Source organism: Quercus lobata, chromosome 10 (assembly GCF_001633185.2).
Source record: "Quercus lobata isolate SW786 chromosome 10, ValleyOak3.0 Primary Assembly, whole genome shotgun sequence".
In the NCBI taxonomy this organism is placed as follows: domain Eukaryota; kingdom Viridiplantae; phylum Streptophyta; class Magnoliopsida; order Fagales; family Fagaceae; genus Quercus; species Quercus lobata.
In genome coordinates, this window is record NC_044913.1 from 32,909,512 (window position 1) to 32,935,512 (window position 26,001).

Consider the following 26,001-nt stretch of genomic DNA (forward strand, 5'->3'; position numbering starts at 1 on the left):
TAAAAACAGTCGATGAACGAATGATGTAAAGAAGAAATGAAATGCTGTGCAGCAGCAGCAGGCGTTGGGCAGTCCGCCCTCTGAGTCATCCGAATCGTATGAACAAAATCTTATTGTTATTCTTCAGGCCCAAACGCTTTTCTTTCTCATCTTCTTCTCCTTCTTCACGCACTAATATCATATTAAAAAGTCAGTCTGAATCTAAAACCCACATAAACACAATCATAATGGAGGACGAGGTTTCAAAACAGCAGCAGAAGCAGGCAACGAGGAGCATGGAGTTCCTCTCCAGCAAACCTTACGTCCCTCCTCAGTGGGCCTCTCATCTCAATCCTATCCCTTCTCACATTTTCTCTCTTGCCCACGTAAAGTAACCTAACCTAACCAACCAACACAAACAAAACTCTTAACTCTCTTTTATAAGAATTATATTGGATTTCGGAATTGTTTTCAATTTTACCTACTCTTGAGTGGCTCAGCAAAATAGTAGAGAGTTGTCACGACCCAAACCTATACTCTAGATTTTAGAGCATTGCCGGCATGTTAATAACAAGTTAAACTCAATACTAACACGAACCAATTAAAGCTGAAGGTGATTATCAAAATTTCACCTCTCGTCATCCGTTTTCATTCCTTGCATAAAAGCCATAATATACAAAATTCATAAAAACTTAAATCTTCATTACATTCAAACTTGCAAGTTTGAACACTTGGCTGAAACTAAAGGTTTTCGAGTAAATATTACATAATTAAACATTTAGCAAAAACTCTTTTTTACAAACCTAACCTAACCCTAAAGATATACACTGGGGTCCAAAACAAACTTAATAGCATCTTTGTTCATGAGGATCAAGTACATCTTGATACCTCCTATATAACAAAAATCTATATCTTCTAAACAACAAAAGAATTATACAATCTAAACAATTGAGAACCATGGATCTCTTGCCACCTCTAATACTCTCGCTGCTTCCAGAAAAGAACCTATGCACTGAAATATAATAGGGTGAGCTGCGAAGCCCAGTAAGATTTTAAGTTCCATGAGCATTTAATAAGAATGCGTGTAAGTCAAATACTCTATGGATATGCCAGATTTGATAAATAGTCTTCATACTATTTTAATAATAACTTATGAACTTTCATACGAAGATACAACATTTTTCCTTTCATATAATAATAAAATGACATAATAAGGAACTTTAACATATTTCAATAACCTTATCTTTAAATAGACTATAAAACATTTTATCATAAACTTTCCATCAGATTTATAATACATTCAATATACATTTCTTATCATCATACTTTTCTTATAAATACAAAATAGCTTAATGGCTCATTAATAATATATTAGTCAGTCTAATTGTAAGTTTGTTACAACTTTTGGGAGGCTTCCAGCACATTGTGTCAAACATCCAGCATTCTCCACAATTCTAGGAAATCTCATGATCATATCAGAAATATCACACCCCTTTCGGTGTGCTCAAATCATCAACCGTGGGGTTGGTTGGCATCCTCCACAAGTTGGTATTTTCCAACAAGGGCAGGTGCAACAAAATCCTCACCACTTTTAATGGCCGATCAATACTTCCATGGAAATGCCGGTACTTTAACTCCTACTGACTGAATTCAGATCATAACAATGGAATAATCCAAAAACTATATTTTTCTAACAATTATACATTACATAAATACTTCATAATAGTAGCATATCCACTTAATTCTTAAATATTATGTTCATAGTGTAAGTAATAGCATCAATATGCTAAAAGTTTTCATATATATAAGATTCAACAACTCACGAACATCTATCTTTACTTAAATCATGCTCATATGTAATATCTCTAATTAAAATGTTTGAATGTATAATAAATTTTCTAAACAAACTTTATACTTATCAAACGCACATGTCATATATCTCTTACCTGAAAGCAGAAAACGTGAGAAAGTTGGATAAAAGGAGCTCAAGTGTCCATATTCTCGTCACGTAAATGAATGACCAAAACTTATTACTAACAATTTTTCTAAGTATATAAATTTATACATGAATCACCACCTAACTTTCAAACTCAAGAAAATCTTAATTCCCATCTCACAAAGGTTCCCCACAGCAACACATAAATACACGCACACACACACCAATCACATGATCAAAAGAATCCATAGACTAAGTTTTGAATTACGAATCTTCTGCCATACCAAGCAACAAATAGAAAATTCTTATAGCATCATGTTTGTCAGGTTATAATTATAAGCCAACAAGAAAACTTAATCACCTAATAATTAAATTTTCCTATTAAAACAACATCTTTGCAAAATAAACTCACCTACAAAACAACCTTTACAATCTCTAATTCATTATCTCAACTCACAATTTTCTAGGTATAATAAATTAACCATAATACCTTCAATATTTTAAATTACTAACACAAAGCAAACAATTACACCATTAAAATACCTAAAACAAGAAATAGTTTTATTTACTTACCCACAAACTTTGAAGCTAAAACTTTAGTGTTAGGTGTTTGATTTCTTCTTTAGAGAGAGGTATCTATGGTTTCGGTGAGAGAGGGAAGTATGGCCGGATTAGGTACAAGCAACGAGAAGTAAAGAAAGAAGAACAAAGGAAATAAAAAGGAATAAAGAAACAAAGAAAAGGGAATCTGATGCAGTAAGGAGATAAGGGAGAAAGGTGATGGGGCACGTGTCTTGCTAGGGGAAAAATGGGTTGATGACTCACCCATTATACTTTTCAAAATTTACTTACCACCCCTCCATAAACTTATATTCTAGAAAGACCCAACTAATAAGATAATTATGCATATATATATATATATATATATATCCTTACCTTTATAAACTTCTTCCTATAACATTAAAAGAGTATATTTCTTCTATAACATCAAAATATCAAAGTCTTATGCACTTAAAGTAAATAAAATAATGATAAGTATGTAAATCCATAAAATTAACCATGCATATAGGCTGGGATTTTACAAGAGTCATCCGCAAACAGTAGATGGGAATACTAGGTTCTCTCCTACAAATGGAAACACCATATAGCCGCTCTTCAATCTTTGCTCGTGCTAGTAAAGAAGTAAAACACTCTGCACATAAAAGAAGTAAAACACTCTGCACCAGTCATAAGCTTTGCTAATATCTAGCTTCAATGCAAGAGAACCTGTTTTTCCTTTTTTTTACGACAATGTGTAGCATGTAAAGTTTCATATGCTACCAGAACATTATTAGTAATAAGGTAACTTAGGACAAAAGCACTATAGGTAGGAGATATCAAATGGGTATCTATTGGCCAATACTTTAGAAATAATTTTGCAAATGACATTACAAAGCCTTATTGGCCTATAATCAGACAATTTTTTTGGAGATTTTATTTTGGGGATAAGGACAATATAAGTATAATTAATATTAGGCTCCATGTATCCAGAGTTTAGAAAATCCAGTACAACATTAATCACAACATCGCCCACAATATGTTAAATTTTTTTGTAAAAGAGAGCATTCATACCATCCTACTTTTCTTACTCTATTACTATCTTGAATAATAGAGATGGACAAATGTTTCAAATTAAAATGATTACATAAATTTAGAATTTTTATTGATAAAATTAAAATTTTAAGCATAAGTTTAGGTCGTTTATGTAATTTTTCATATATAATTTTATTAGAAATTTTATGTGTATTACACTGATTAGTGATTAGTTTAAAATTTAAAATGTTTAATTACACATTTGATCCTCAACCTTCTCCCTATATTTCAAGTTGGTCCATTTTAAATGTCTTAGTTTTAGTCTTTAACCTTTTTGAGAGGGCAGTTTTTAACCTTTTAAATGTGTATAAAAAAAAGGTTTCTAAAGTCACCTGATTAATGGAAAAATATGATGTGATAAGCAAAATTGCTATAATCAAGCATTGATGTTTATATGGAGTCTAGGAGGCTAGGTAGCAATTGTTGATGGTAGAGATATGTATATAAGCAAAATTACTAACATCTTGTTTTATAGTAGTTAGTGTGTAATTGTTTTTCTAATTGCCACACAGACTTCATATACGTATGAGTATATGCTTTTAGTGGGAAAATTGGCATTTTCCCTTAATTTACAAACTATGTAGAAATTTGTCCCTCTTTCCAGACTATTTAGAAATATGTCTATATTTTGAAACTCGATTTTTAGAAAATCAAGTTCTGCTAATAACTCGATTTCAAGATTTTCAAGTTATGGCTAAATTTTGCCATGGTGGAGTAAGCTGATGTGGCTTTTCCCATTAAAAAAAATCTAGGTGGAACTCGATTTTGTTAAAATCAAGTTCCATACAAATGTTAAAACTCGCTACTTGAAATACCGAGTTCAAAAAAAATTTCAAAATGTAACTCGATATTTTTGACTATTGAGTTCTTTGGGGGGGAAAAAAAAAAGAGCTGTACAAATGCCACTACATAGCCAAAAACCCCACACCATTATTAGCAAACCCACTCAGCAACCACCACATAGCAACCAACCAAGAAAAACCTAAACACCACACAGCTAGCAAACTCACACAGCAACCAACCATCCACCACCATCAGTAACCATTGAAACTCAACCCGAGCACTGAAACCCAACCATCACCACCACCACAGTAGCACCGAAACCCAGCTATCACCACCACCATAGTAGCACCAAAACCCAACAACCACCACCCCCGTTAGCAATCAACCACCCACCACCATTAGCAACCACTGAAACCCAACCATCACCACCACCATAGTAACACCAAAACTGAGATCAACCAACCCATAAAACAAAGGAAACCTAGCCATGACAGAAAATCAAGGAAACCCAAACACCACCAGCCAACACCAAAGCTCACCCACCCAATCTACTTCCACCCCAAATCACCACCTAAAATCCACTGATCTACTACAATCACCACCTAAAATCGTAAGCAAGAGAGAGAATCGAAGATTGAGAGAAAGAAAGAAGAGATGAAGAGAGAAGAGAGAGAATCGGAGAGTGAAAGAAGAAAGGAAGAGAGGAGAGAGAGAGAGAGTGCATTTTTTTAAAATTTTTTTTGCAGAATTCGATTTTAATAAAATCAAGTTCTTTGTGGCAATTTTTTTGGCTTCCACTGTGGCACAAAACATATGGAACTCGATTTTAATGATATCGAGTTTTACATAGAACTCGATTTTATTAAAATCGAGTTTCAAAATAGGGACATCCCTAAATAGTTTGAAAAGAGGGATAAATTGTTACATAGTTTATAAATTAGGGACAAATGCCAAATTTTCACTTGCTTTTAGTGTTTTCATTTGTTAAGTCATACTTTTTAATTTGAAGCTATTAAAAGGGACCCTTTTGACACACATTTCAAAATTTAAAAACTAAACTTAAATATTTGAAAGGCTATGAAATAAATGTTGACAAGCAAATATATAATTAAATCAATCTAGAATTCTTCTAGGACCACTACTTCTTTTTTTTCCTATTTTGGTCCCCAAAACTAAAAAAATCGTTTTCATTTTAGTCCCTACTGTTATCTCACTAATGAAAATTGCATATGTGACAAATAGACTACACTGCTGACAAGCATAAAGTTTATGTGACCATTAAAATAGTATTAAAAAATGTATTTGGCATTTAAAAATGCCACATCATCATTCTAATAATAAAAAATCCACATGAGAAAAAACAATAAAAACAAAATTCTAAACTTGTGATTTTTCTAAAAATAAATTAAATAAATTTTATTTATTTATTTTGGAATAACATATTCTTCATGGAAGAAAACATTTTTCCCCAAATGGTTGTGTAGAAAATTTAAAAAAAAAAAGTTTTTCTTTTATTTTCTTAGCAACCAAGCTCTTTAAATCACCAAAACACTAAATCCTATCAAATCAAACCGAAATGAAAAACTTCAACTATACAAGCCAAATCCATATGAAAACCTAGCCAGTTCTTTCAATTTCTCAGTACAAGCCAAACTCATATGAAATTGAGAAGCCAAACCCATATGAAATCGAGAACAAAACCGAAGGAAGATCTGAGACTACAAAATTGTGAAACTGAGTCTTCGACCACTGCGACCCACCATCTCAACCTCCCTTATGCAACCACCTACCACCACCATTACCATTTGTGATTTGCGACCATCATCGATCTTTGTTTCCATTTCACAACCACCACTGATCTCAACCTCACCCAATAAATCATCGATCTTGGCCTCTCTTCTAAATCAAATCAAACTGATCTCAGCATATCTTTCTCTAACTCAAATCAAACCAATCTCGTCTGCTCTCTCCCTCTCTAAAACCTAGATCAAACTGATCTTAGCTTCTCTCTCTCTCTCTAACCCAAATGAAACAAATCTCAACCTCTCACCCTCTCTCTAATCCAGATCAAACCCATCAAACCTAGATCCTATAACCACTTCAACCCCCACTAATCAAAGCATATCCCAAAACCTTAGAGAGAAGTTAATTTGGGTTAGATTGAGAGAAATAGAGAGAGTGAGAGAGATTATTGCGTCTTTGTGTTTGGTTGTTAAGAAAGAATAAAAAAAAAAAGTTAGAAAGCTGACATGAATTGAAGTGTTTTTTTTTTTTAATTCCATTTTTTTTTGGGTTAAAATTGATAAGTTAGTTATTATTATTTTAAATTTAAAAGCTTACAATGGATGTTGATATGACATTTTTTAAATGCCAAATATATTTCTAATATTATTTTAATGGCTATGTTAGTTTTATGCTTGCCAAAGGTGCAGTACATCAGCCATTTATATCAAGGGAATAAAATAAGAACGATTTTTCAATTTTGGAGACCAAAATGAAAATCGGCCTAAAAGGTAAGTACCAAAAAGCTAGAAAAATTCATTTTAAAAAAGTTAAAAACAGTCGATGAACGAATGATGTAAAGAAGAAATGAAATGCTGTGCAGCAGCAGCAGGCGTTGGGCAGTCCGCCCTCTGAGTCATCCGAATCGTATGAACAAAATCTTATTGTTATTCTTCAGGCCCCGACGCCTCTCTTTCTCATCTTCATCTTCTTCTTCTTCACGCACTAATATCATATTAAAAAGTCAGTCTGAATCTAAAACCCACATAATCATAATGGAGGACGAGGTTTCAAAACAGAAGCAGAAGCAGGCAACGAGGGGGAGCATGGAGTTCCTCTCCAGCAAACCCTACGTCCCTCCTCAGTGGGCCTCTCATCTCAATCCTATCCCTTCTCACATCTTCTCTCTTGCCCACGTAAAGTAACCTAACCTAACCAACCAACACTAACAAAACTCTTAACTCTCTTTTATTATATTGGATTTCGGAATTGTTTTCAATTTTTGTTTTTGTTCCTTTCAGCTTCCCACTCCAATTCACAAATGGAACCTTCCTAATTTGCCGAACAACACCGAGGTCTGGTTGAAGGTGAAGAATTTCCTTTCTTTTTCAATCTATATGACAAAACCAATCAACCAACCAATCCAATTGCTTGCTTGCTGAGTATATGTATATGTATATGTATATGTATATATAGCGTGATGACCTTTCAGGAATGCAATTGAGTGGAAACAAAGTGAGAAAATTGGAATTTTTGATGGCAGAAGCGGTGGCACAGGGTGCTGACTGTGTCATCACAATCGGAGGCATCCAAAGCAACCACTGCCGTGCTACTGCTGTCGCTGCCAAATATCTTCATCTTGATTGCTTTATCATACTACGAACTTCTAAGGTCCAACACTCAACACTCAACACTCAACAACCATCATTTTCTCTTTTATTATTATCATCATCTTCTTCTTCTTATACCATGATAAAATATTGCAGGTCCTTGTGGACAAAGATCCTGGATTGACTGGCAATCTCCTGGTTGAGCGTTTAGTAGGAGCTCATGTTGACCTTATTTCAAAAGAAGAATATGCAAAACTCGGAAGTGTGGTCTGTTTGTTCTGTTCCAATGCATTTCATTTTACTGCCATGCGTTTCTTACTTTGCTTGCTGTTACTACTTTTTACATCTCAACTTCAAAAACCTCCTTCTTTATGTCATACTATACTTTACAGCCATGCATCTTTCAATGTTTATTGGATGTTTTTTGGACAATACCTAAAGTCAAGTCAAGTCCAGTCCCACTTGAATTCATACCTTCAAGTTAGTTTTCAGAACTTATGGATTTCTCCATAAGTATTCTAGAACATTTTCACAAAAGCAATAAGTAGCAAGGACCCTTTTCATTGACCTTGTTGACCGATCGTACAAGATTTAGGGCAAAAGTATATTGACAAATAACCAATTGCCCCAAAAGCTTAAACTCTTATTCAATCATTTAACTATAATTCTAACACTCCCTCTCACACGAGGCCCCGAATCTCCCTTAATAACTAGGGCCAAATACGTGAGATTTTTAAGTGGGAGGTAGAGAGGAGACAATGTTCAAACCCAAGACCACTTATAATGAGACCACTATAAACTATGAATTCTCCTAAAGGCTTGAGCTGTTAGAACGGTGAATTTAATTACTTTAATCATAATTCTAACAGATGTGAATCTTTCTTTCCTAGTAGAATGGTAGATAAAAGAAGAAGAAAAAAGAACCTTTCTGCTTCAGTAGAATGGTAGATAATAAGTGAGATTCTCTGCTAGGAAACTTCTCTTGCAGTTCCTTTTTCCTTTCTGGTTGTCCTCTCATTATCTGCTCCCCTGATTGCTGTCAATGACGACTCTATATCCATAAAATCGATCGTATAAATGTTATAAGGTGTCTAATTCATTGATTTTCCCTCTTTCATTTTTACTTTTTCTCTCTAGAACCTTGTTTTGAATGATCATAGTTACTAAATGGACAAGTTAGCCATGCCGTATCAACATTGTTTTCCTTCGATATTTTTTTAGTCATCCTTTTTGCTTTTGACCATTGGAGTAATTCTATGTGACTGAACTAGTAAAATGAAATTTGTTTCCTCAAGCAATTAGCTGAGATAACACATTACTGATTTATAGGACTCTCCTAAGCTACATATGACAGACTATATTACTGTTGTTTACCAATATATATTTTCGGATATTAATAAACTGATACTTTTTTCCATTGCTAATATACTTAGTAATTTTCTTTGTTCATATGAACTTTAATCTCAGACTCTTACTAATCTCTTAAAAGAAAAGCTGCTAAATGAAGGAAGAAGGCCATATGTTATTCCTGTTGGTGGATCAAACTCCCTAGGGACCTGGTGAGAATGGGTCACTGATGTCTATGTTATTCTATTTTTCCATTTGATTCTATTGTTTGGGAGTAATAATGTTGTAATTTGAAAATTATAGTAAACTTTCCCTGTAAGCTACTTGTAAATGAAATAATTAATATCTTATGTTTTACACCGTATCAAATTGGTCTCTGGTCAAAGACCATTGGAACCTGTTTGATACCTGAAAGAAGACTTGGGAAAGCATGTGAGTAGACTTTTAAGTAATCCTGGTTATGCTGCAAATTTCACGGCCATGGGGTGACTCTAGAGTATTTTACCAAATCTTGGGAAATATATTTTTTAGTTTGTGTTTCTTTGTTAACACAGTAACTGATCTGAGGGACAAAGTGTAAAGAACAATTTGGATTCACACACATACACACACACACATATATATGCATGTATGTATGTAGGTATGTATGAATCTGGAAGGGAGTGGTGAGTTTGTAGTTGCAAAATACGGCTTCTTGTTTTGCCTGTTAGGAGCTTGGTTGTTGTAATCATTTATTTTTCTGTATTATTATTTGCTTTTTGGGGGGGGGGGGGAGGGGTGGGGTTGTTTAGGTACATTTCAAAAGTAGGATCTACTTTGTGGCAAGGAATAATTGAAGTTCTGAATTTATAGGAGGTCTTGTGATTTTCCCTTTAGGAACCAATTTCCATATACTTATTTGATGACAGATAGGCAATAGCTTGCCAATTTCTTTTCCTCGAAATTGTCTGGTCCTTGGTCTTTGTTCCAACAAAAGAAATGTGGTGATAAAGAATTTCCAGATTTCATCTACTTTCTGGAAAAAATTTATTTTATTTTAGTTTATGATGCATTGAGGAGGAAGGATGCCCTGTCCTTGTGACTGAAGTTGTTTCCCAGTCTACTGTTTGGTCTTTGGCAAGAATATGTGGGAAAGGAGTGCCAACTTTTTCAATGCTTCTTCCTCCTAATATATGATTATGTCAACCTCCTTGTTGGATGAGATTTTATGAGGGACCAATTGAACCAAAGGCTATAGTTGGTGCTGGAGATGAAAGAAGATTTTTATTTAGTATTATTTATGTTTGCCAGTCAATTGTATTTTTATGTTTTAGGTTCTAGTAGTTTATTAGGCTATTAGTATTTTAATATTTGGAAGCAAGGTTATTTTTGTAATAAGGCAATTAGAGTTTTCTACACCATTTAGAACTAAGGTTTAGCAATCATTTATAAGCAAACTATTGTACTCCTTTTGGAGATAGTTGATATTTTGATAGATGAAAAAAAAGGGCCTTTTGGTCTCTCTTTGATCTGGTGCTGACTTCAGTACCACCTTAGGTGTTGACTCCAAGTCAGACCTAGGTGCTGACTCCAAGTCAGACCTAGGTATTGACTCCTAGGTTATATCCCTTTACTTTCCTGTTGTTTTGTTTTGTTCTAGTTGTTGTCAATAGCTTTGGTTAAATGGTGGATTATTTGTTGTTATGTCGAACAGTCAATTGTTCAATTTTCAGTTGTTATCAGCCTGCATCAGTAGTTTGGTGTGTCTTCTGTTTTGCTGAATAGTCTTTGATAGCTGAATGATTTTTTTGGTCTCAAACACTCTTTTTTTTGGGTAAATCTTATTTTATTTAGTTTGAGAGGAGAAAGCATACGTTTTTATGCTTTGCGTACATGGAAGGAATCAAAAGAGTTGATTGTTTAATAGTGTTTTTTTTTTTTTTATGGCGGCAATAAGGCGGTGGAAATGGTGAAAAGTTTTTGCTCCTGTGAGCTCTTGGAATCCCCTAGATTGCAAGGACTTTCCAATTAGGTTTCTTAATAATGATCAGGCTAATTTGATTTTCCAATGGGGTTCAGGTTGGGTTTTGGTTTGTCTTCTGCTTTTTTTTTTTTTTGTCCTTGTAGATTTTGGGCTCCATGAGGAAGTTTGTTACCTAGGTGCTCTGCTTCTGTATAATTATTTTGTTTTGGCTGTTTTGGGGCCCAAGGTCAGTTTTAGTCACCTTTGACTCTCCATTAGGCATTCCACTTCTGAATATTGTGTGTAGTTTGGTGATGCCCACTTGGCATCTCTTTAATAAATTATTCTAGAAAATTGAAAAGGGATCTGAAGTACTAGTTGCCAATTTTTCTTAATTACTTCTCTCATCCTTTCTTCCTTTTCTCTCTTTTTGTGTGTGATAAAAAGAGCAAACAGTATGTGTGGTTGTGCACTTCCCTATAAATTTGCACTTAAAATCTCTTTCTTTCTTGCTGAGTTCTGTCATTTTCTTCTTCCCCCACAAGTTTCCTTTGATTTCCTTTTCAAATCTTGTTTTCTAATAAGGATTTCCTGTTCAGATCTTATTATAATTGATGTCTACATGTTAACTTTTGTATGTGATATTGTTTTGTTCAGGGTCTATATTTTGTCCCACAAGTTTCCTTAATTTCTTGTTCTAATCTTATTATAATTGCTCTCTCCATACTAACTTTTTCATATTATATTGTTCTGTTCAGGGGTTATATTGAAGCGATCCAGGAGATTGAGCAGCAACTTCAGATTGGGACTAGCCAGATAAAATTTGATGATATTGTTGTAGCCTGTGGAAGGTTCCACTCTATTTCATCTATTAATATTTTCTGCTGCCAACAATTCCTCCTCCCCTCTCCCCCCTTCAACTTCTCTTTAATTAGTGACATGGAATAATTTAAACCCAAAGAAGGCCCATTAGTCCATTTTGTTAGCCTGTTTTCTAAGACCTGTCTTTAACTCTTTGAAAATGTTTTGTTGTCATTATGTCTTTAGAATTTTAAAAGGTCATGCTACATTGAGGGAAATCTGCTTGTTTTCTGGTGTTTCTTTGCGTTCTTGAAAATGTTTTGAATTTTTTTTTCTCTCTTTTCTGCATTTGGCTTGTATGGAAAATCACAAATCTTCTGATATATATTTTTTATATAGATATTAAATAACACCCTTTTTTCACCGCTTAAAAATATTGATACCAAACATCTAAATCAAGCAAAAAATAAGCACACTCTAAATAAAATTATTGAAAATTACATTTATAAGCACAATCAAAACGTGAGTGCAATAAAAAAAAAAAAAAAAAAAAAAAAAAACACTAAAAAAATTAGTAAAAGCTATTAACTAAACTTACCTATGAATTATGTTGTACAGAGTAGGGCGTATCAGGGGAAGAGGTGACCCAGGAAGAGGGTATGGGTTATTGACATTGCATGGACAAGGATACAAATGGAGTGTGAGAGGGTCTTAATGATCAATGAAAATGTATGGGGGCAGAGAATATGTTATGTGAATAAAGAGGAGACAATCTATCTACAAGAAACCAAAATAGAAATCACGACTAAAGAAATACTAAGGAGTATATGTCCATTGGTAAATTGGTGGGTGTTGGGGGCAGTTGGGAGTGCTGGTGGAATATTGTTGATGTTTGATAAACGTTTAGTAGAGATAGTTGACTATGTAGTAGGTGAATTCTCTGGGTTTTGTGAATGTTTAGAAATCTGGAAGGTGATTTTGAGTGGACTACGGTTATCTATGGCCCAAATGATGTAGGATGAGGCCAAATCTATGGTAAGGGCTAAAAGGTGTTAGAAGGAGATGAGATGTAGCTTGGTGCTTAGGGGAATTTCAATATGGTGTGACTTCTATGTGAAATATGGAATTGCCAGACTTTTTCCACAAGCAATGCAAGGCTTGTCCAAATTTATTAATGTACTTGAGTTGTAAGACTTTCCATTATAGGGCCTTTTTCTCCTTGGGTAACCAGGACCGTCTCTTTCTCACATTGATCGTTTTTTGGGTGTCATTGATGTGGAAGGAATAGTTCAGATGTTGTTGGCACATTTAGAGATGATCATACTGTCTAGCTGGGTTGAGTACAGGTTAGTGTTCATTTAGTTTTGAGAACATGTGACTACAAGTATCTGCTTTTGCGGAAAATGTGAAAATTTGGTGGGAAGGCCATAGGGTGATGGACTCTGCTAGTTTTGTCCGGACAAAGAAGCTTTTCAAAGTGAAAGGTGATCTGAAAAAGTGGAATAAGGAGGATTGTGGAGATATTGATGTGCAGAAAAACAAAATTATAGATGAGTTGTTGAGGCTTGATTTAAAGGAGGAGGGTGGCTTGAATGATGAAGAAAGGAGCAAACATGATTTGAAGACTCTGTTAAAGAAGATTGCTTTGATGGAGAAAATGGTTGGAGAGAAAACTCCAGGGCATTACAGTTGAAGGGAGGAGATGATAACATGAAGTTTTTTCACAGATTGGTCAATTGGTGTAGATGCTCAAATTTTATTGGTAATATTGATGTGTATGGTGTAGTTTTGACTAAAGGTTTGTACAAAGACCCCATTGATTGGCAGCCTAAGGTGGAAGGCCTTGAGTTTGCTGGGATGAAGAGAGTGAATGGCTAGAGAGTTTATTTGATGAGGATGAAGTTCTATTAGTTTTTAAATCTATGAGTGCGGATAAGGCCCTTTTTCCTGGCAGATTCTTTGTAGCCTTCTTCCAAAGATGTTGGGAAGCGATAAAAGAAGACGTGATGAAGTATTTACATAAGTTTCATATGGAGGGATCTTTTGAGAGGAGGTAAATGTGCTTCATTGATAGCTTGGGTTCCAAAGAAGCTAGGTGCATCTAATATTAGGGTCTGTTCGGTTGTTGACAATTTTTAATCTCAACAGTTATAAATTCTTTAAACTCTCAATAATTAAAATTCTTGAGAGTTGACATTTATGTTATTTGGATATACGTATATTTTTGAATTTATATCTTATTATAAAAGCACAATATTAAAGAATATAAATTTGAATTATTTAAAATAATCAAATTGAGTACATTTACTTAAGTAATGCTAGTTAAGTGGCTATGGAGGTTCACCTGAAAGAATAATCATTCTTGGAAGCAGGTTGTGATGTTAAAATATGAAGGAGAGGGGGATTAGATTTGTAGTTCAATTTGTACAATACATAGGCTAGTAGTTTGAAGGCCATTAGAGAGGGATGATATAGCTTGTGTAGGTTTGTTAGTTTTAGGGTTTGGGGATGGCAAAAGAGTCTTTATAATTGGTTCTTCAACTCTAACCTACCGTCCTTATTCCTTGAACTATTTCAGCTTGCTATGAATAAAAATGCTATGGTCTACAAGTATATAGAGATGACAAATGGTTGAGTGCATTGGAATTCAATTTTTGTGAGGCATGCTTAGGATTGGAACTGGAGTCATTCATTAATTTTTTTGAGGTGATGTATTCTACCCAAATAAGTGTGGATATGAAGGACAAGGTGTTTTGGAAATTAAGCAAAAATGGGTGTTTCTGTGTTTGCTTATACTATAAGGCATGAGAGAGAATGATGTCTCAGATTTCCCTTGGCAGGAACTTTGGAGGGTGAAGGCTTCTTTGAGGGTGGCTTTCTTTGTGCGGATGGTTTTTTTTGGCATCGATACTCATTATAGATATCTTCATGAAACAAGTTATGTTCATTGTGAGTCAATGTGATGTGCAAACATGATGAAGAGCATGTTGATCACTTGGTCTGCATTGCTTGATGGTGAGGAAGTTATGGTATTTCATATTTGTCGTTTTTGTAGTAAAGTTGGTGATGCCTAAAGTAGGAAGAGGAATGCTTCAATGCTAGCGTCATAGACCTATTCCTTTTAGAAATAGGGTTTAAAATGTAGTGTCGTAGGACCTTTGATGGGCTGGAATTGTATATCGAGAGGTTAAAATCCCAATTTGTTGGAATTCTTTCTTTTGGATGTCCTTGGATGGGAGTAGAGACTTTCAAATTTGTGTAATTTCATACTCTTTCTACTTTTAATTTTGCTGGGTTACTTATGGGTATACAGCTTGTGTACTCCGTTTTTTACCCATTGTACTATTTGTAATTGTTGTTTACGGTGAAGGTGTTTAGGGTTTGATAAGTCAACCCTAACACATAAAATATTATTTATATATAAAGGAGTACATGATATTACTGTTAACACTCCCGCTCAAGCTGGAGAATATATATCATACAATTCTAGCTTGTAAAAAATAAACCCAAATGAGTCTTACATAAAGCTTTGGTAAACATATCAGCAATCTGGACTCTTGTAGAAACATATGGAGTAGCAATTACACCATCTTCTACTTTCTCCTAAGTAATATGACAATCTACTTCAATATGCTTGGTTCGCTTATGGAACACAGGATTGGAGGCAATGTAAATTGTTGCTTGATTATCACAATGTATAGTCATAGGCAGCTTCACAACAAATCTTAATTCCTCAAGTAAATGCTTAATCCACATAAGCTCACATGATGTGTGTGCCATGGCTCTATACACAACCTCTGCACTAGATCTGGTAACAATAGTTTTTTTCTTACTTCTTCAAGTAATCAGATTTCCTCCTAGAAAAGTGCAATGCCTAGTAGTGGATTTTCTATTTGATAGTGATCCAACCCAATCAGCATCAATGTAGGCTTCTACCCGTAGGTGACCATTAGCTTTATATAAAAGACCATGGCCTGGATGTGCTTTAAGATACCTTACAATCCAAATAACTGCCACCTAATGTGGAAGGCGAGGATCTTTCATAAACTGGCTCAAAACACTAACTGAAATGATATATCTGGGTGAGTAATTGTGAGATAATTCAGTTTACCAACCCTACGACGATATTTCTCAGGATTAGATAACAGCTCTCCTTGATCTTCATACAGTTTGACATTAGGATCCATAGGAGTCTACATTGGTTTAGATCCTAACAAGCCAATTTCTTCCAAAATATCCAACACATACTTCCTTTGTGATTTACTGATTCCTTCTTTAGATTGTGCTACCTCAATACCCAAGAAAAAACAAAGTTTACCCAAATCCTTAGTTCGAAAGGAGTTTTGAAAGTATCTTTTCAAATCATCAATACCTTGCTTGTCATCACTAGTGATTATAATATCATCAACATATACTATCAACAAAATCTTTCCTCTATCAGAGGTATGAGAAAACATAGAGTGATTAGTGTGGCAACATCGCAATCCAAACTTTAACACTACTTCATTGAATTTATCAAACCAAGCTCTGGGAGATTGTTTAAGACCATAGATGGCCTTATGCAACCTACACACTTTTCCAAACTCCCCTTGAGCAACAAACCTAGGTGGTTGCTCCATATACACCTCTTCCTCCAAATCGCCATTCAAGAAGGCATTTTTAACATCTAACTGAAATAATGGCCAGCCCAAATTAGTAGCCAAGGAGATCAAAATCCGAACAGAAGAAATTTTAGCAACAGTTGAGAATGTCTCGACATAGTCAATACCGTATGTCTGGGTATATCCTTTGGCAACCAAGCGAGCCTTCAAACGCTCAATAGAACCATCAGGCAAATACTTCACAGTATACACCCAACGACAACCAACAGTAGTTTCCCCTGGAGGATGAGTAACTAAAGACCAAGTAGCATTTTTAGATAGGGTAGACATTTCTACCTCCATAGCAGACTTCCAACCAAAGATGGACATAGCCTCCTAGACAAACTTTGGAACAACAGTAGAATTCAAGGATGTGATAAAGGCATGAAGAGATGAAGACAAGTGACCATAAGAGACAAACTGAGAGATAGGGTGAGAGGTACAAGAATGCTTACCTTTGCGCAAAGCAATTGGAAGAGAGGTAGGATCAGGAGGCAGATCACTAGGCAGGGAAGAAGTCTTTGTTGGAGGTTTCTGTCAACGACGATATACCTGGAGTGGTTTCTGAGGAGATTCAATAGGAGACACAGGTGGTAGGAGAGGAAGACAAGGTGGAGAACTGTCACTAGCAACCGAAGGAGAGAAATAGGATTGAGATTCATCAAATGTGACATCAGCACTAATGAAATGACGACGAAGAGTAGGTGAGTAACATCGGTATCCCTTTTGAGTAAGAGAATACCTAAGAAAAACACATTTAATGGATCTAGGATGAAGTTTGTCACTCCCTGGACCTAAGATATGAACATAGCACACACAACCAAAGATCTTAGGAGGTAGATGAAACAAAGGTGCATTAGGAGAGAGCACAGTATAAGGGATCTGACCACCTAGAACAGTAGAAGGCATACAATTAATTAGGTGACAGGTAGTGAGAACAACATCACTCCAATATGATTTGGGAACACGCATATAAAACTTTAAGGCACGAGTGACCTCTAACAAATAACGCATTTTGCGTTTAGCAACATCATTTTGTTGTGGAGTATGGGGGCATGAAGATTGGTGAATTATACCATAATCATCAAAAAATTGAGACAAAGATGTGTGAAAATATTCACGAGCATTATTAGACCAAAAAATACGAAGTGAAGCATTAAATTGAGTCTTTATTTCCATATAAAATGATTTGAAAATTGAGTACAATTCAGACCGTTTTTTCATAAGATAAAGATAGGTGACTCTAGAATAATCATCAACAAAAATAACAAAATATTTAAATCCCAACAATGAGGGAGTGTTTATTGGACCCCAAATATCAACATGAACTAAATGAAAAGGACTACTAACACGACTCTCACGTCGAGAGGCAAAAGGCACCCTATGGTGTTTACCTAACTGACATGCTTCACATTGTAAAGACTCAATTTGACGACACGACGGAATGACTTCAAATTCTAGAGAGATGGATGACCAAGGCGACAATGATGCTGAAGAGGCGAGATAGACAAATGAGAAGCCACTAAACGGGAAGAACCACATCGATCTTGGTATTAAACTCCACCAGCTTCATGCCCTCCACCAATAATCTTCCCCGTCTTGAGATCCTGAAAGATATAGTGAGTGGATAAAAAAATGGCAGCACAATTCAAAATTTTAGTAAGCTTACTAATGGACAAAAGGTTAAAAGGAATATATAAGATAGAAGAGAGAGAAAGATTATGACTAAGATTGGCAGTGCCCAAACTAGAAACTGTAGTGGCTGAGTCATCTGCCAATGTAACATTGGGAAGATTACTAGATTGCTCAAGGTCAAGAGTAAACCTGAGGTACCTGTCATATGATCAGTAGCACTTGAGTCAATGACCCAAGGGTCCTGAGTGGCAAGACAAGTAGCGGAAGTACCTCGTTGAGCCAAACTAATAGTAGAATCATACCCAATAGAGTTGGAATGCAGAGACAAGAGGCGATTGTACTCTTCTTTAGGAATGGAGACTACTTTGGATGTTGGTGGAAGTGACTGTGAAGGCGGTTCTTCAACTTGAAAACTAGCTTGGTGAGATGAGGGTTTACCATACAACTCCCAACAAAAGTCTAATATATGATTCAACTTGATACCATGTTGTTTACGGTGAAGGTCTTTAGGGTTTGATAAGTCAACCCTAACACATAAAATATCATTTATATATAAAGAAGTACATGATATTATTGTTTTGCCCCTATTACTCATAACATTAATATTTAGTATTAATAAAATTGACTTGTCGAAAAGAAAAACAAAAAGTAGATAGATTCCACAAGAGTCTAGATCTCAAAGTGCGACTTGTCTGGTGAGATGTGGTGCCTCAACTATCATAATCTATTATATTCCTACTTTCTTCCTAGCCTATAATACTGCACTTCTACATCCAAAGCTTATGCCAGCATGTCATAATCTCAGTTATTATATGATATTTTATTTTTACTGAGGCACCATTAAAATCAAATTTACAGTTTTTTCCTTCATAACAGGGACTCCATAAAAGGGTCAAAACTTTCACTTCTGTGGAAGAGCCTTGATGTAGGACAGATTTGAAACCTCAAAGGGCCTAACTTTTCCCAAACTTTGGAATTTCAAATCACCTTTTAAAACAATCCCTTAAATCCTTATTTCTGCTGCTACACCCAAAAGTTGTGCCACCTATCCTTCTCTGTTTCAGCCACTCTTCATTCCTTGAACCCTATCTTTTCCAAACACTACTCAATTGACAAACTCTAGATACCACTCATAAATCCTGAAGCCATGGTAGACCATCCGGCTGGCAGAGTTCCCTGAATCTGTCATACATTAAGCTATGGTTAATGTGCAACCAGTGATTGGTAATGCAATTGAAAATCTGATGCCACAGTATGCTTTTCTGCAGTTTCACATGTTGACTATAGAGGATAAAGTTCTAGAAAGTGAGCAGGTTGAGTCCATGGCACAATCAGCCATTTCTTGGGCATAGATTCAATTAAGGAAAGATTTGGTGCCAATTTAAGTAGCAAGGACTAAAGTTATCTTTCCATATGTTAGGTGTACTTTGTAATATAATGGCTGTCATGAGTTTAGGATTTGTTTCAATAATTTTCTTTTTAAGTTTTTTCATAAGTCTTTATGTTTATTTTACTAAGAAGTAAAATCATCAATGTCTCCCTAATTCTTATTCTTAGGATTGAAGTCATTCATATTACATCAGTACCAAGTTGATTAGGCACCACCTTATTTTTATGTTTGGTACCAAGTTAGTGACTCTATGCAACCGAAATGACTTCACTGAGCTAGATTTCCTTTCAAATTAATTTATACATTTTGCTTTTATGTTATAGCAACTTATGTTGGCACTCCTTCAAAGAAAAGTCGGTTTTGTTCTAGCAAACTTTTATGGGACTTTCTACCTCACAATAATGATTATTCAGCTTAAATTTTTATTTGTGGGGAGTTGTGATGATTCTATGTCTACCCATTTAATATGTAATAGTGTTGAATTTCAGTGGGGGCACAATTGCTGGTCTATCATTGGGATCATGGCTGAGTACACTAAAGTCAAAGGTTTGTCCTTCTCAATGTAGTTTCTTATTTGCTGTTCTTGACCTATCAATTAATTTCAATTCTACATTTCACCATTTATAGGTCCATGCATTCTCAGTTTGTGATGACCCTGATTACTTCTACAACTTTGTTCAAGGCCTACTTGATGGACTCGAAGCAGGTGTTGACTCACATGATATTGTTAACATTCAAAATGTAAGTGTTTAAGTATATTAGCAGAGGTCCTTTGTGAAAATGTATTTTTCTGTTTCATTGCTGAGCTGCTGTCATTTGCCCCACTTGGTGCATGTGTAACTTACCAATCAAAGAGAGAGAGAGAGAGAGAGAGAGAGAGAGAGAGCTTTTCAATAAACATGCATTACATGGCTGCATTAATTGTATTGCCTGCTCTCTAGTTTTACATAAATGGAAAGGAAACAATTTTTTTTCTTATTTAATGTAGGTGGGTGAGTTGTAATGCCTTAGAGAGTTAGAAAGATAATGTTGTGTTATAGGGGTTATACCGATGTTGGATGAGTGGTACTCTTCTAAAAGAGCCTGAATATTCAAGTGGTTAGGTGTCCCTACCAGCTGTCACCATTAGAATATTCATTATCCTATTACAACCACCTCTTCCATATAAATGGAATGAATAATCCACTGGCTAACATTCTTGATTTTCAAGCTCCTCCTTTTCTATAATATATTATTCTCTTTTTCTTCAACATAATGGTGCATGAGTATGTGAAGGCATGCACCTATGTCTACACACTTCTTTAGAACATTGGTTGGTATTCAAGCACCTGTTTTTTTCTGCTCAATCTGGAAAATTAATGCTGAAGTGGTATGTTGAGTTTTCTGTTTCATTCTCATTTTTCCCTGCTTGGATGGTGGTGGGTTAGTATTCCCAGAAACAGTAGGTCTATTCCAGAAGATCTATGGGTTGTAATGTTTATAGTAAACTAATGGTCAAACCTGAAAAATCTCAGTGTTCACTGACGACAATGTTTATGCTATTATATAATGGACAATGATTCATCTTAGAAGTTTGTGATTAAATGATTAAATTTACCATATCCCAATAGCTTAAACTTTTGGGACAATTGGTAATTTAACATGGTGTCAAAGTAGGAGATCCTGAGTTCGATTCTTGTCTCCTCCACTCTACGTCTCAGTTAAAATCCCACGTGTTTGGCCTCACCTATTAAAAGGGGGAGTTTGAGCCCACGCGTGAGGGGGAGTGTTAGAAGACTATGGTTAAATATTTAAATTTGTTATATCCCAATAACTTAAGCTTTTTGGGACAATCGGTAATTTAAAAATTCATTCGCACATGTTATCTGTATGAATTTGCCTACTTCAATAATCAGGCTGAGGATACTGTTTAATTGGTTATAAAACAGGAAGTAAATTTATTTTTATCTTTTTACAGGCCAAAGGTCTGGGCTATGCAATTAACACCCCTGAGGAGCTTAAATTTGTTAAGGAAGTTGCTTCAGCAACTGGTGTTGTTCTTGATCCAGTATACAGGTATAATATCTTGCAAACCTTCATCTTTCTTCACACAGGTGATTATTACAGGAGATTCCTCAACTAATAAGATCAGTTTTTGGCTAGAGAAAGATAAGTATTATTTCATGATAAGCGGAAAAAAATGTTTTACATATACATCATTTGCACAGAGCTTATGTGTTATATTGTATGGCAAAGTTGTATTGGTTGTGAACGTTTTAATTTAAGGTAATGTGAAAAACCCAAACGTGAAAAATTATGTAAAAATTTACTGTGTCCCATCACTATCCACTTAAAAACCTCAATCATATGTGTAACCATAGTGTTCTTTTGTTGGTCAGTCGCTCTCCATTGGCTTTTTCAAAGCTCTAGGAGATTAAGGCAACATAACCTCCTTTCACCTTTGTTTTTTATTCTTAATATTGAGATTCTAAGTAGAATGTTGGTGAAAGTTGTGGAACAGGGTTATGCCTCATGCTTTCAAGTTGGGAATAACTTGGATAATAGCTTGCTTATTTATCCTCTCCTATTTGTTGATGACACCTTACTTTTTTGTGAAGAAATTTTGAACATCTTTACGTCCAAGTTTTTTTCTAGTCTTTTCAAGTGGGTTTAGGCCTAAAAGTGAATTTGGCTAAGGACCTAAGGACCCTTAGGAATCAACACCTAAGGCATTAGGAGTCAGGACCTAATAATTGGAAAAATATCCTATCTGAATTTCATTAATCACGTCTATCTTTCAATACAAATAAATCAGTCTCTTAAATAGAGCTAGAGATAAAGATAACAACATACCAAAACTAATTTTAACCAAACTCAAATAATAATACTTATCTAATCTGAAAAATAAACAGAGGAATACCAAACAAATCCAACTGCGTAAGAAATCCAATCTAATTAAGTGAGCTGTCCTCATCAACTCTCCTGGGGTGGGGAAGAGCAAAATAGTCCCAGTTAGGGAGGTTGAAGGAAGAGAAGACCTGGCAAAAATATGTTGTAGAATTGGGAGTTTATCAATAATTATCTGTGCCTTTGGGATCTTTTTCAAGGTGAGAACGGCTTAAAATCCTACTTTAGAGAAGATAGAGCTAACACTTGCAAGGTGCAAGAGACTTTACTTGGGGGTTTATGAGTGAGAAAATGGTGCACTTCTAGCCAAGTTTTGACGGATAAATATCTTTGGAGATAGGCAGTGGAAGGAAATCAGCTATGGCAATGGGTTGTCTGATTAAAAAAATATGGACCAGATTGGGGCAATTGACAACCAGGGCTGTAAGGAGGCCATATGGTTGTAGTTTTGGCAAAGCATCCAACGAATTGGGAGAGATTTGCAGGCTAGGATTCTAGGGTTACTAAATGCTATTATAAATAGCCGCTTGAGTTGTACTCAAGCCTTTTTTTTATTATCTATTTTATGAATATTTCGCGAACTCTTTGAGCCTAGAAATTGATTTTTGATTGTTCTAACTTAAGTCCTATTATCTTCTTTGTTTTTATGTTATTTGTTGCTTGAATTTATTCTTAAACCCTTCTTATATGCTAGACCTAAGTTCTCCTAACTGCATCATTATTACAAGGTCATAAGAGGTTCCACTAGAGTGTTCTTTCCTTGTAAGGGATTTTGGTGTAATAATATTCTGAAAAAATTAGCTTTCTTTGTATGGACAGCTCAGAAAATTTTTTGACATCGTATTCAGAGAGGCATCATATTGGTTAACTGGTGTTGCATGTGTAGATTTAGTGGTGAGACAATGGACCATTTGTTAGTGCATAGGGATGTAACTCTTGAGTTCTGGTATCGACTTCTTTCTATGTTTGTGGTCCATTGGGTGTTGCCAAAGACCATTGCAGAGTTGTTCTTTGGATGGTGGAATTGGGTTGGGAAACATGGAAGCTATCTGGGGTGGAATAGGACCCCATTATGTCTAATGTGGATGCCTTGGAGGGAGATGAATAATTGCACTTTTAATGGAGCAGAGGCTTTAGTTATTGAGTTGGAATCTTTGTTTGAGTTGTCTCATTGCATGGGAATTAGTGACAGGCATTCACTGGTAGATTTTTAGACTTTCGTTCAAACTTATTCTTCTTTATTTTTTTCCCTGTACAATTCTTTAGAAGAATTTGCGTATACAGCTGGTATACAAAAAATTGCTTCTCTTCATCAATAAAAGCATTATTTTTCTATAAACATACATCCAAATTTGCAAGTAGTCCTAAACCCTATAAGTTGCTTTCCAGACAGATTTGTTATCGCAGCCCTGTCTCAAGTCTATTTTGGTATCAAAGCCAAAGATTCTAACATATTTTGCATGGATTGGTAGGAAGAGTTGAATTATCATGATAATGAGGATAAGGTCCTCTTTGATTATGGATTCTATACTTTGATTATTTGATTATGAAGAAGTTGGGCCTTGGTGTGATGACAAGTGTCTTCCACCAGAAGCAACAAGTCTTGGGTTCAAGTTTGGGGATTAGCCTCTCCAAAAAAAATTGGGAGTAAGGCTCCCTATCATGACCTCTTCCAAACCCTGCAAAAAGTGAGTTTTGTGCTCTAAGTACGACTAATTTTATGATGAAGTTAAACAAAAGCACTTTGTCTAGCTTGCAACATACTTCCATTTTAGGTGGAGAGTGAGGTCATGGGTTTAAGAGCCATTGGATGTGTGTATAACTTATAAATAAAGCTTCCCAACATATTTTCTTTCTCTTTTCCCTTTACCTGGTATAACTAATAGATTTGAGAAACAACAATGAGATTTTTTGTGGGAAGGTGTTCGTGACTTAATTAAATATCACCCGGTTAATTGGAGTACAGTTGTTCCCCTGTGCAACACGTGGTATTGGGTGTCAAAAAACAGCTTTAGTAGTTCCTGTTCAAGAATTGATTATGGTGTGGAGAAGGGATCATCTTTAGCAAAGCCCTGTAGATAAAAAGCAGGGTATTTAATGGTGAAGGTGGTGCTCTGAAGAAGTTCCCAATCCTTATGGACAAAGCTTATGGAAACATATTAGAAGTGGCTGGGTTAAATTCTCTAATCCTTAGATTTGATGCAGGGGGGAGTTCATTTGGTATGATTTATGGTGTAAAGATTCTTTACTAAAGGAGGCATTGCCGGTGCTCTTTTGAATTGCACATAATATAGATGCAACAGTGGGGGAGTGTATTAATTGGTCAAATGACATTATCCATTGGAATTTAAGCTTCTAGAGCAATAAAAGATTAGGAACTTGAATTTTAATTTGGCATGTTTTCTTGATATTCTCTATTCTACCAAGGTTGAAAGAGAGGTAGAAGATAGATTGGTTTGGGTACCAGGCTGGAGCCATGAATTTGAAGTTAAGAGCCTAATTGGTTACTGTTTTTAGAATCAATTTTCAAAAACAATAGAAAACTAATTTTTATTTTTTGAGAATAAGAACAAAAAATTTTCTTTCAGTGTTTTCAATACGAAAGTGCATTTGGAAATGAGCTAATACCTTATATAAGGCATTAAGAGTGGAGGATGGTAATACTTTCCCTTGGAGAAGTATTTGAAAGGTCTAGGCATCGACTGCAGCGGCTTTCTTTGCATGGAAAAAAGCATTAGGAAAGATTTTGACATTGGATCATATGTGGAAGCATCATGTGGTTTTAGTCAATTGGTATTGCATGTGCAAGTAAAGTGGGAAAAGAACGGAACATTTCCCCTGTGATGTTGCCCGAGAGGCAGGAGCTATGGACTTCGGTATTTCATTTGTTTAGAATATTTTGGGTGATGTCTAGAATTGCGTTCGATCTGTTGGCATGCTAGAAAGGATGCATTCGGTTGCGTTGTAGTAGTGTTATTTGGAATGCAACTCGTGTGCATTATGTGTTTTTAATTTATTTTAGGGAGGGTGAACATCAAAGTTTCTGTATTGGAACTGGAGCCCTAGTTTTTAGTGTCGATATATGATTGGATGTCTGCTATTTTCTCCTCTTCGAATTTGTTTTATTGATCTCTAAATTTTAGAGGCTATATTTTCTGCGAGTGTTTCCCATGTAGGGTTGCCTTTCATTTTATGCTTTTTATAATGTTGTGTACTACATAGATCCCATATATGCATATTTTTTCTTTAATGAGATTATGATTTGATTGATACACCCATTGTGGGTAAGCATGGCTGCTTTGAGTAACTCTCGAATTTTTGGGTTGTGCGTTTCTTTTAGTGGGAAAGCTGCTTATGGAATGATAAAAGACATGACTGAGAATCCAAAGAAGTGGGAAGGCAGAAAGATCCTATTCATACACACCGGTGGACTTTTGGGTTTGTTCGACAAAATTGAAGAGATGAATTCACTTGTTGGGAATTGGAGTCGAATGGATGTCCATGAAGACATTCCACGGAAAGATGGTATTGGAAAAATGTTTTAGAGAAGCAAAACAAACATATATTGAAGTTCTTACATTGCATTATGCATGTAAAATAAGTTTGTAAAAAGAAGAAGATGTTGATGCAAATCTCCTACATACATTATGTATACATAAGATTAAGTCCAAAGAGTGAGAATGAGTATTACTAAGATC

At 35.3% G+C, this 26,001-nt stretch overlaps 1 protein-coding gene across 2 annotated transcripts; it reads left to right on the forward strand.

Annotated features, from left to right (window-relative positions):
- On the forward strand, positions 1–25,950 carry LOC115965493 (bifunctional D-cysteine desulfhydrase/1-aminocyclopropane-1-carboxylate deaminase, mitochondrial). 2 transcript variants are annotated; one of them, XM_031084731.1, is made up of 11 exons: positions 1–239; positions 7,120–7,248; positions 7,354–7,419; positions 7,529–7,723; positions 7,819–7,929; positions 9,130–9,221; positions 11,710–11,802; positions 19,906–19,963; positions 20,045–20,158; positions 21,375–21,472; positions 25,644–25,950. In XM_031084731.1, exons 1-11 carry the CDS (start codon positions 42–44, stop codon positions 25,846–25,848), a joined length of 1,359 nt encoding a protein of 452 aa, XP_030940591.1. In that variant the 5' UTR covers positions 1–41; the 3' UTR covers positions 25,849–25,950. The 2 variants fall into 2 exon arrangements, with proteins under 2 accessions (XP_030940591.1, XP_030940592.1); XM_031084732.1 differs by lacking the exon at positions 1–239 and having other exon boundaries at positions 6,884–7,248; positions 25,644–25,949.
- The last annotated feature ends 51 nt before the right edge of the window (positions 25,951–26,001 follow it).

Excerpts from the sequence above, each read along its gene's own strand:
- LOC115965493 (XM_031084731.1), top strand. The coding sequence starts at position 42 with ATGCTGTGCAGCAGCAGCAGGCGTTGGGCAGTCCGCCCTCTGAGTCAT. Across the intron at positions 7,420-7,528 it reads ACACCGAGGTCTGGTTGAAG|CGTGATGACCTTTCAGGAAT; the intron begins GTGAAGAATTTC and ends ATGTATATATAG. Across the intron at positions 20,159-21,374 it reads ATATTGTTAACATTCAAAAT|GCCAAAGGTCTGGGCTATGC; the intron begins GTAAGTGTTTAA and ends ATCTTTTTACAG.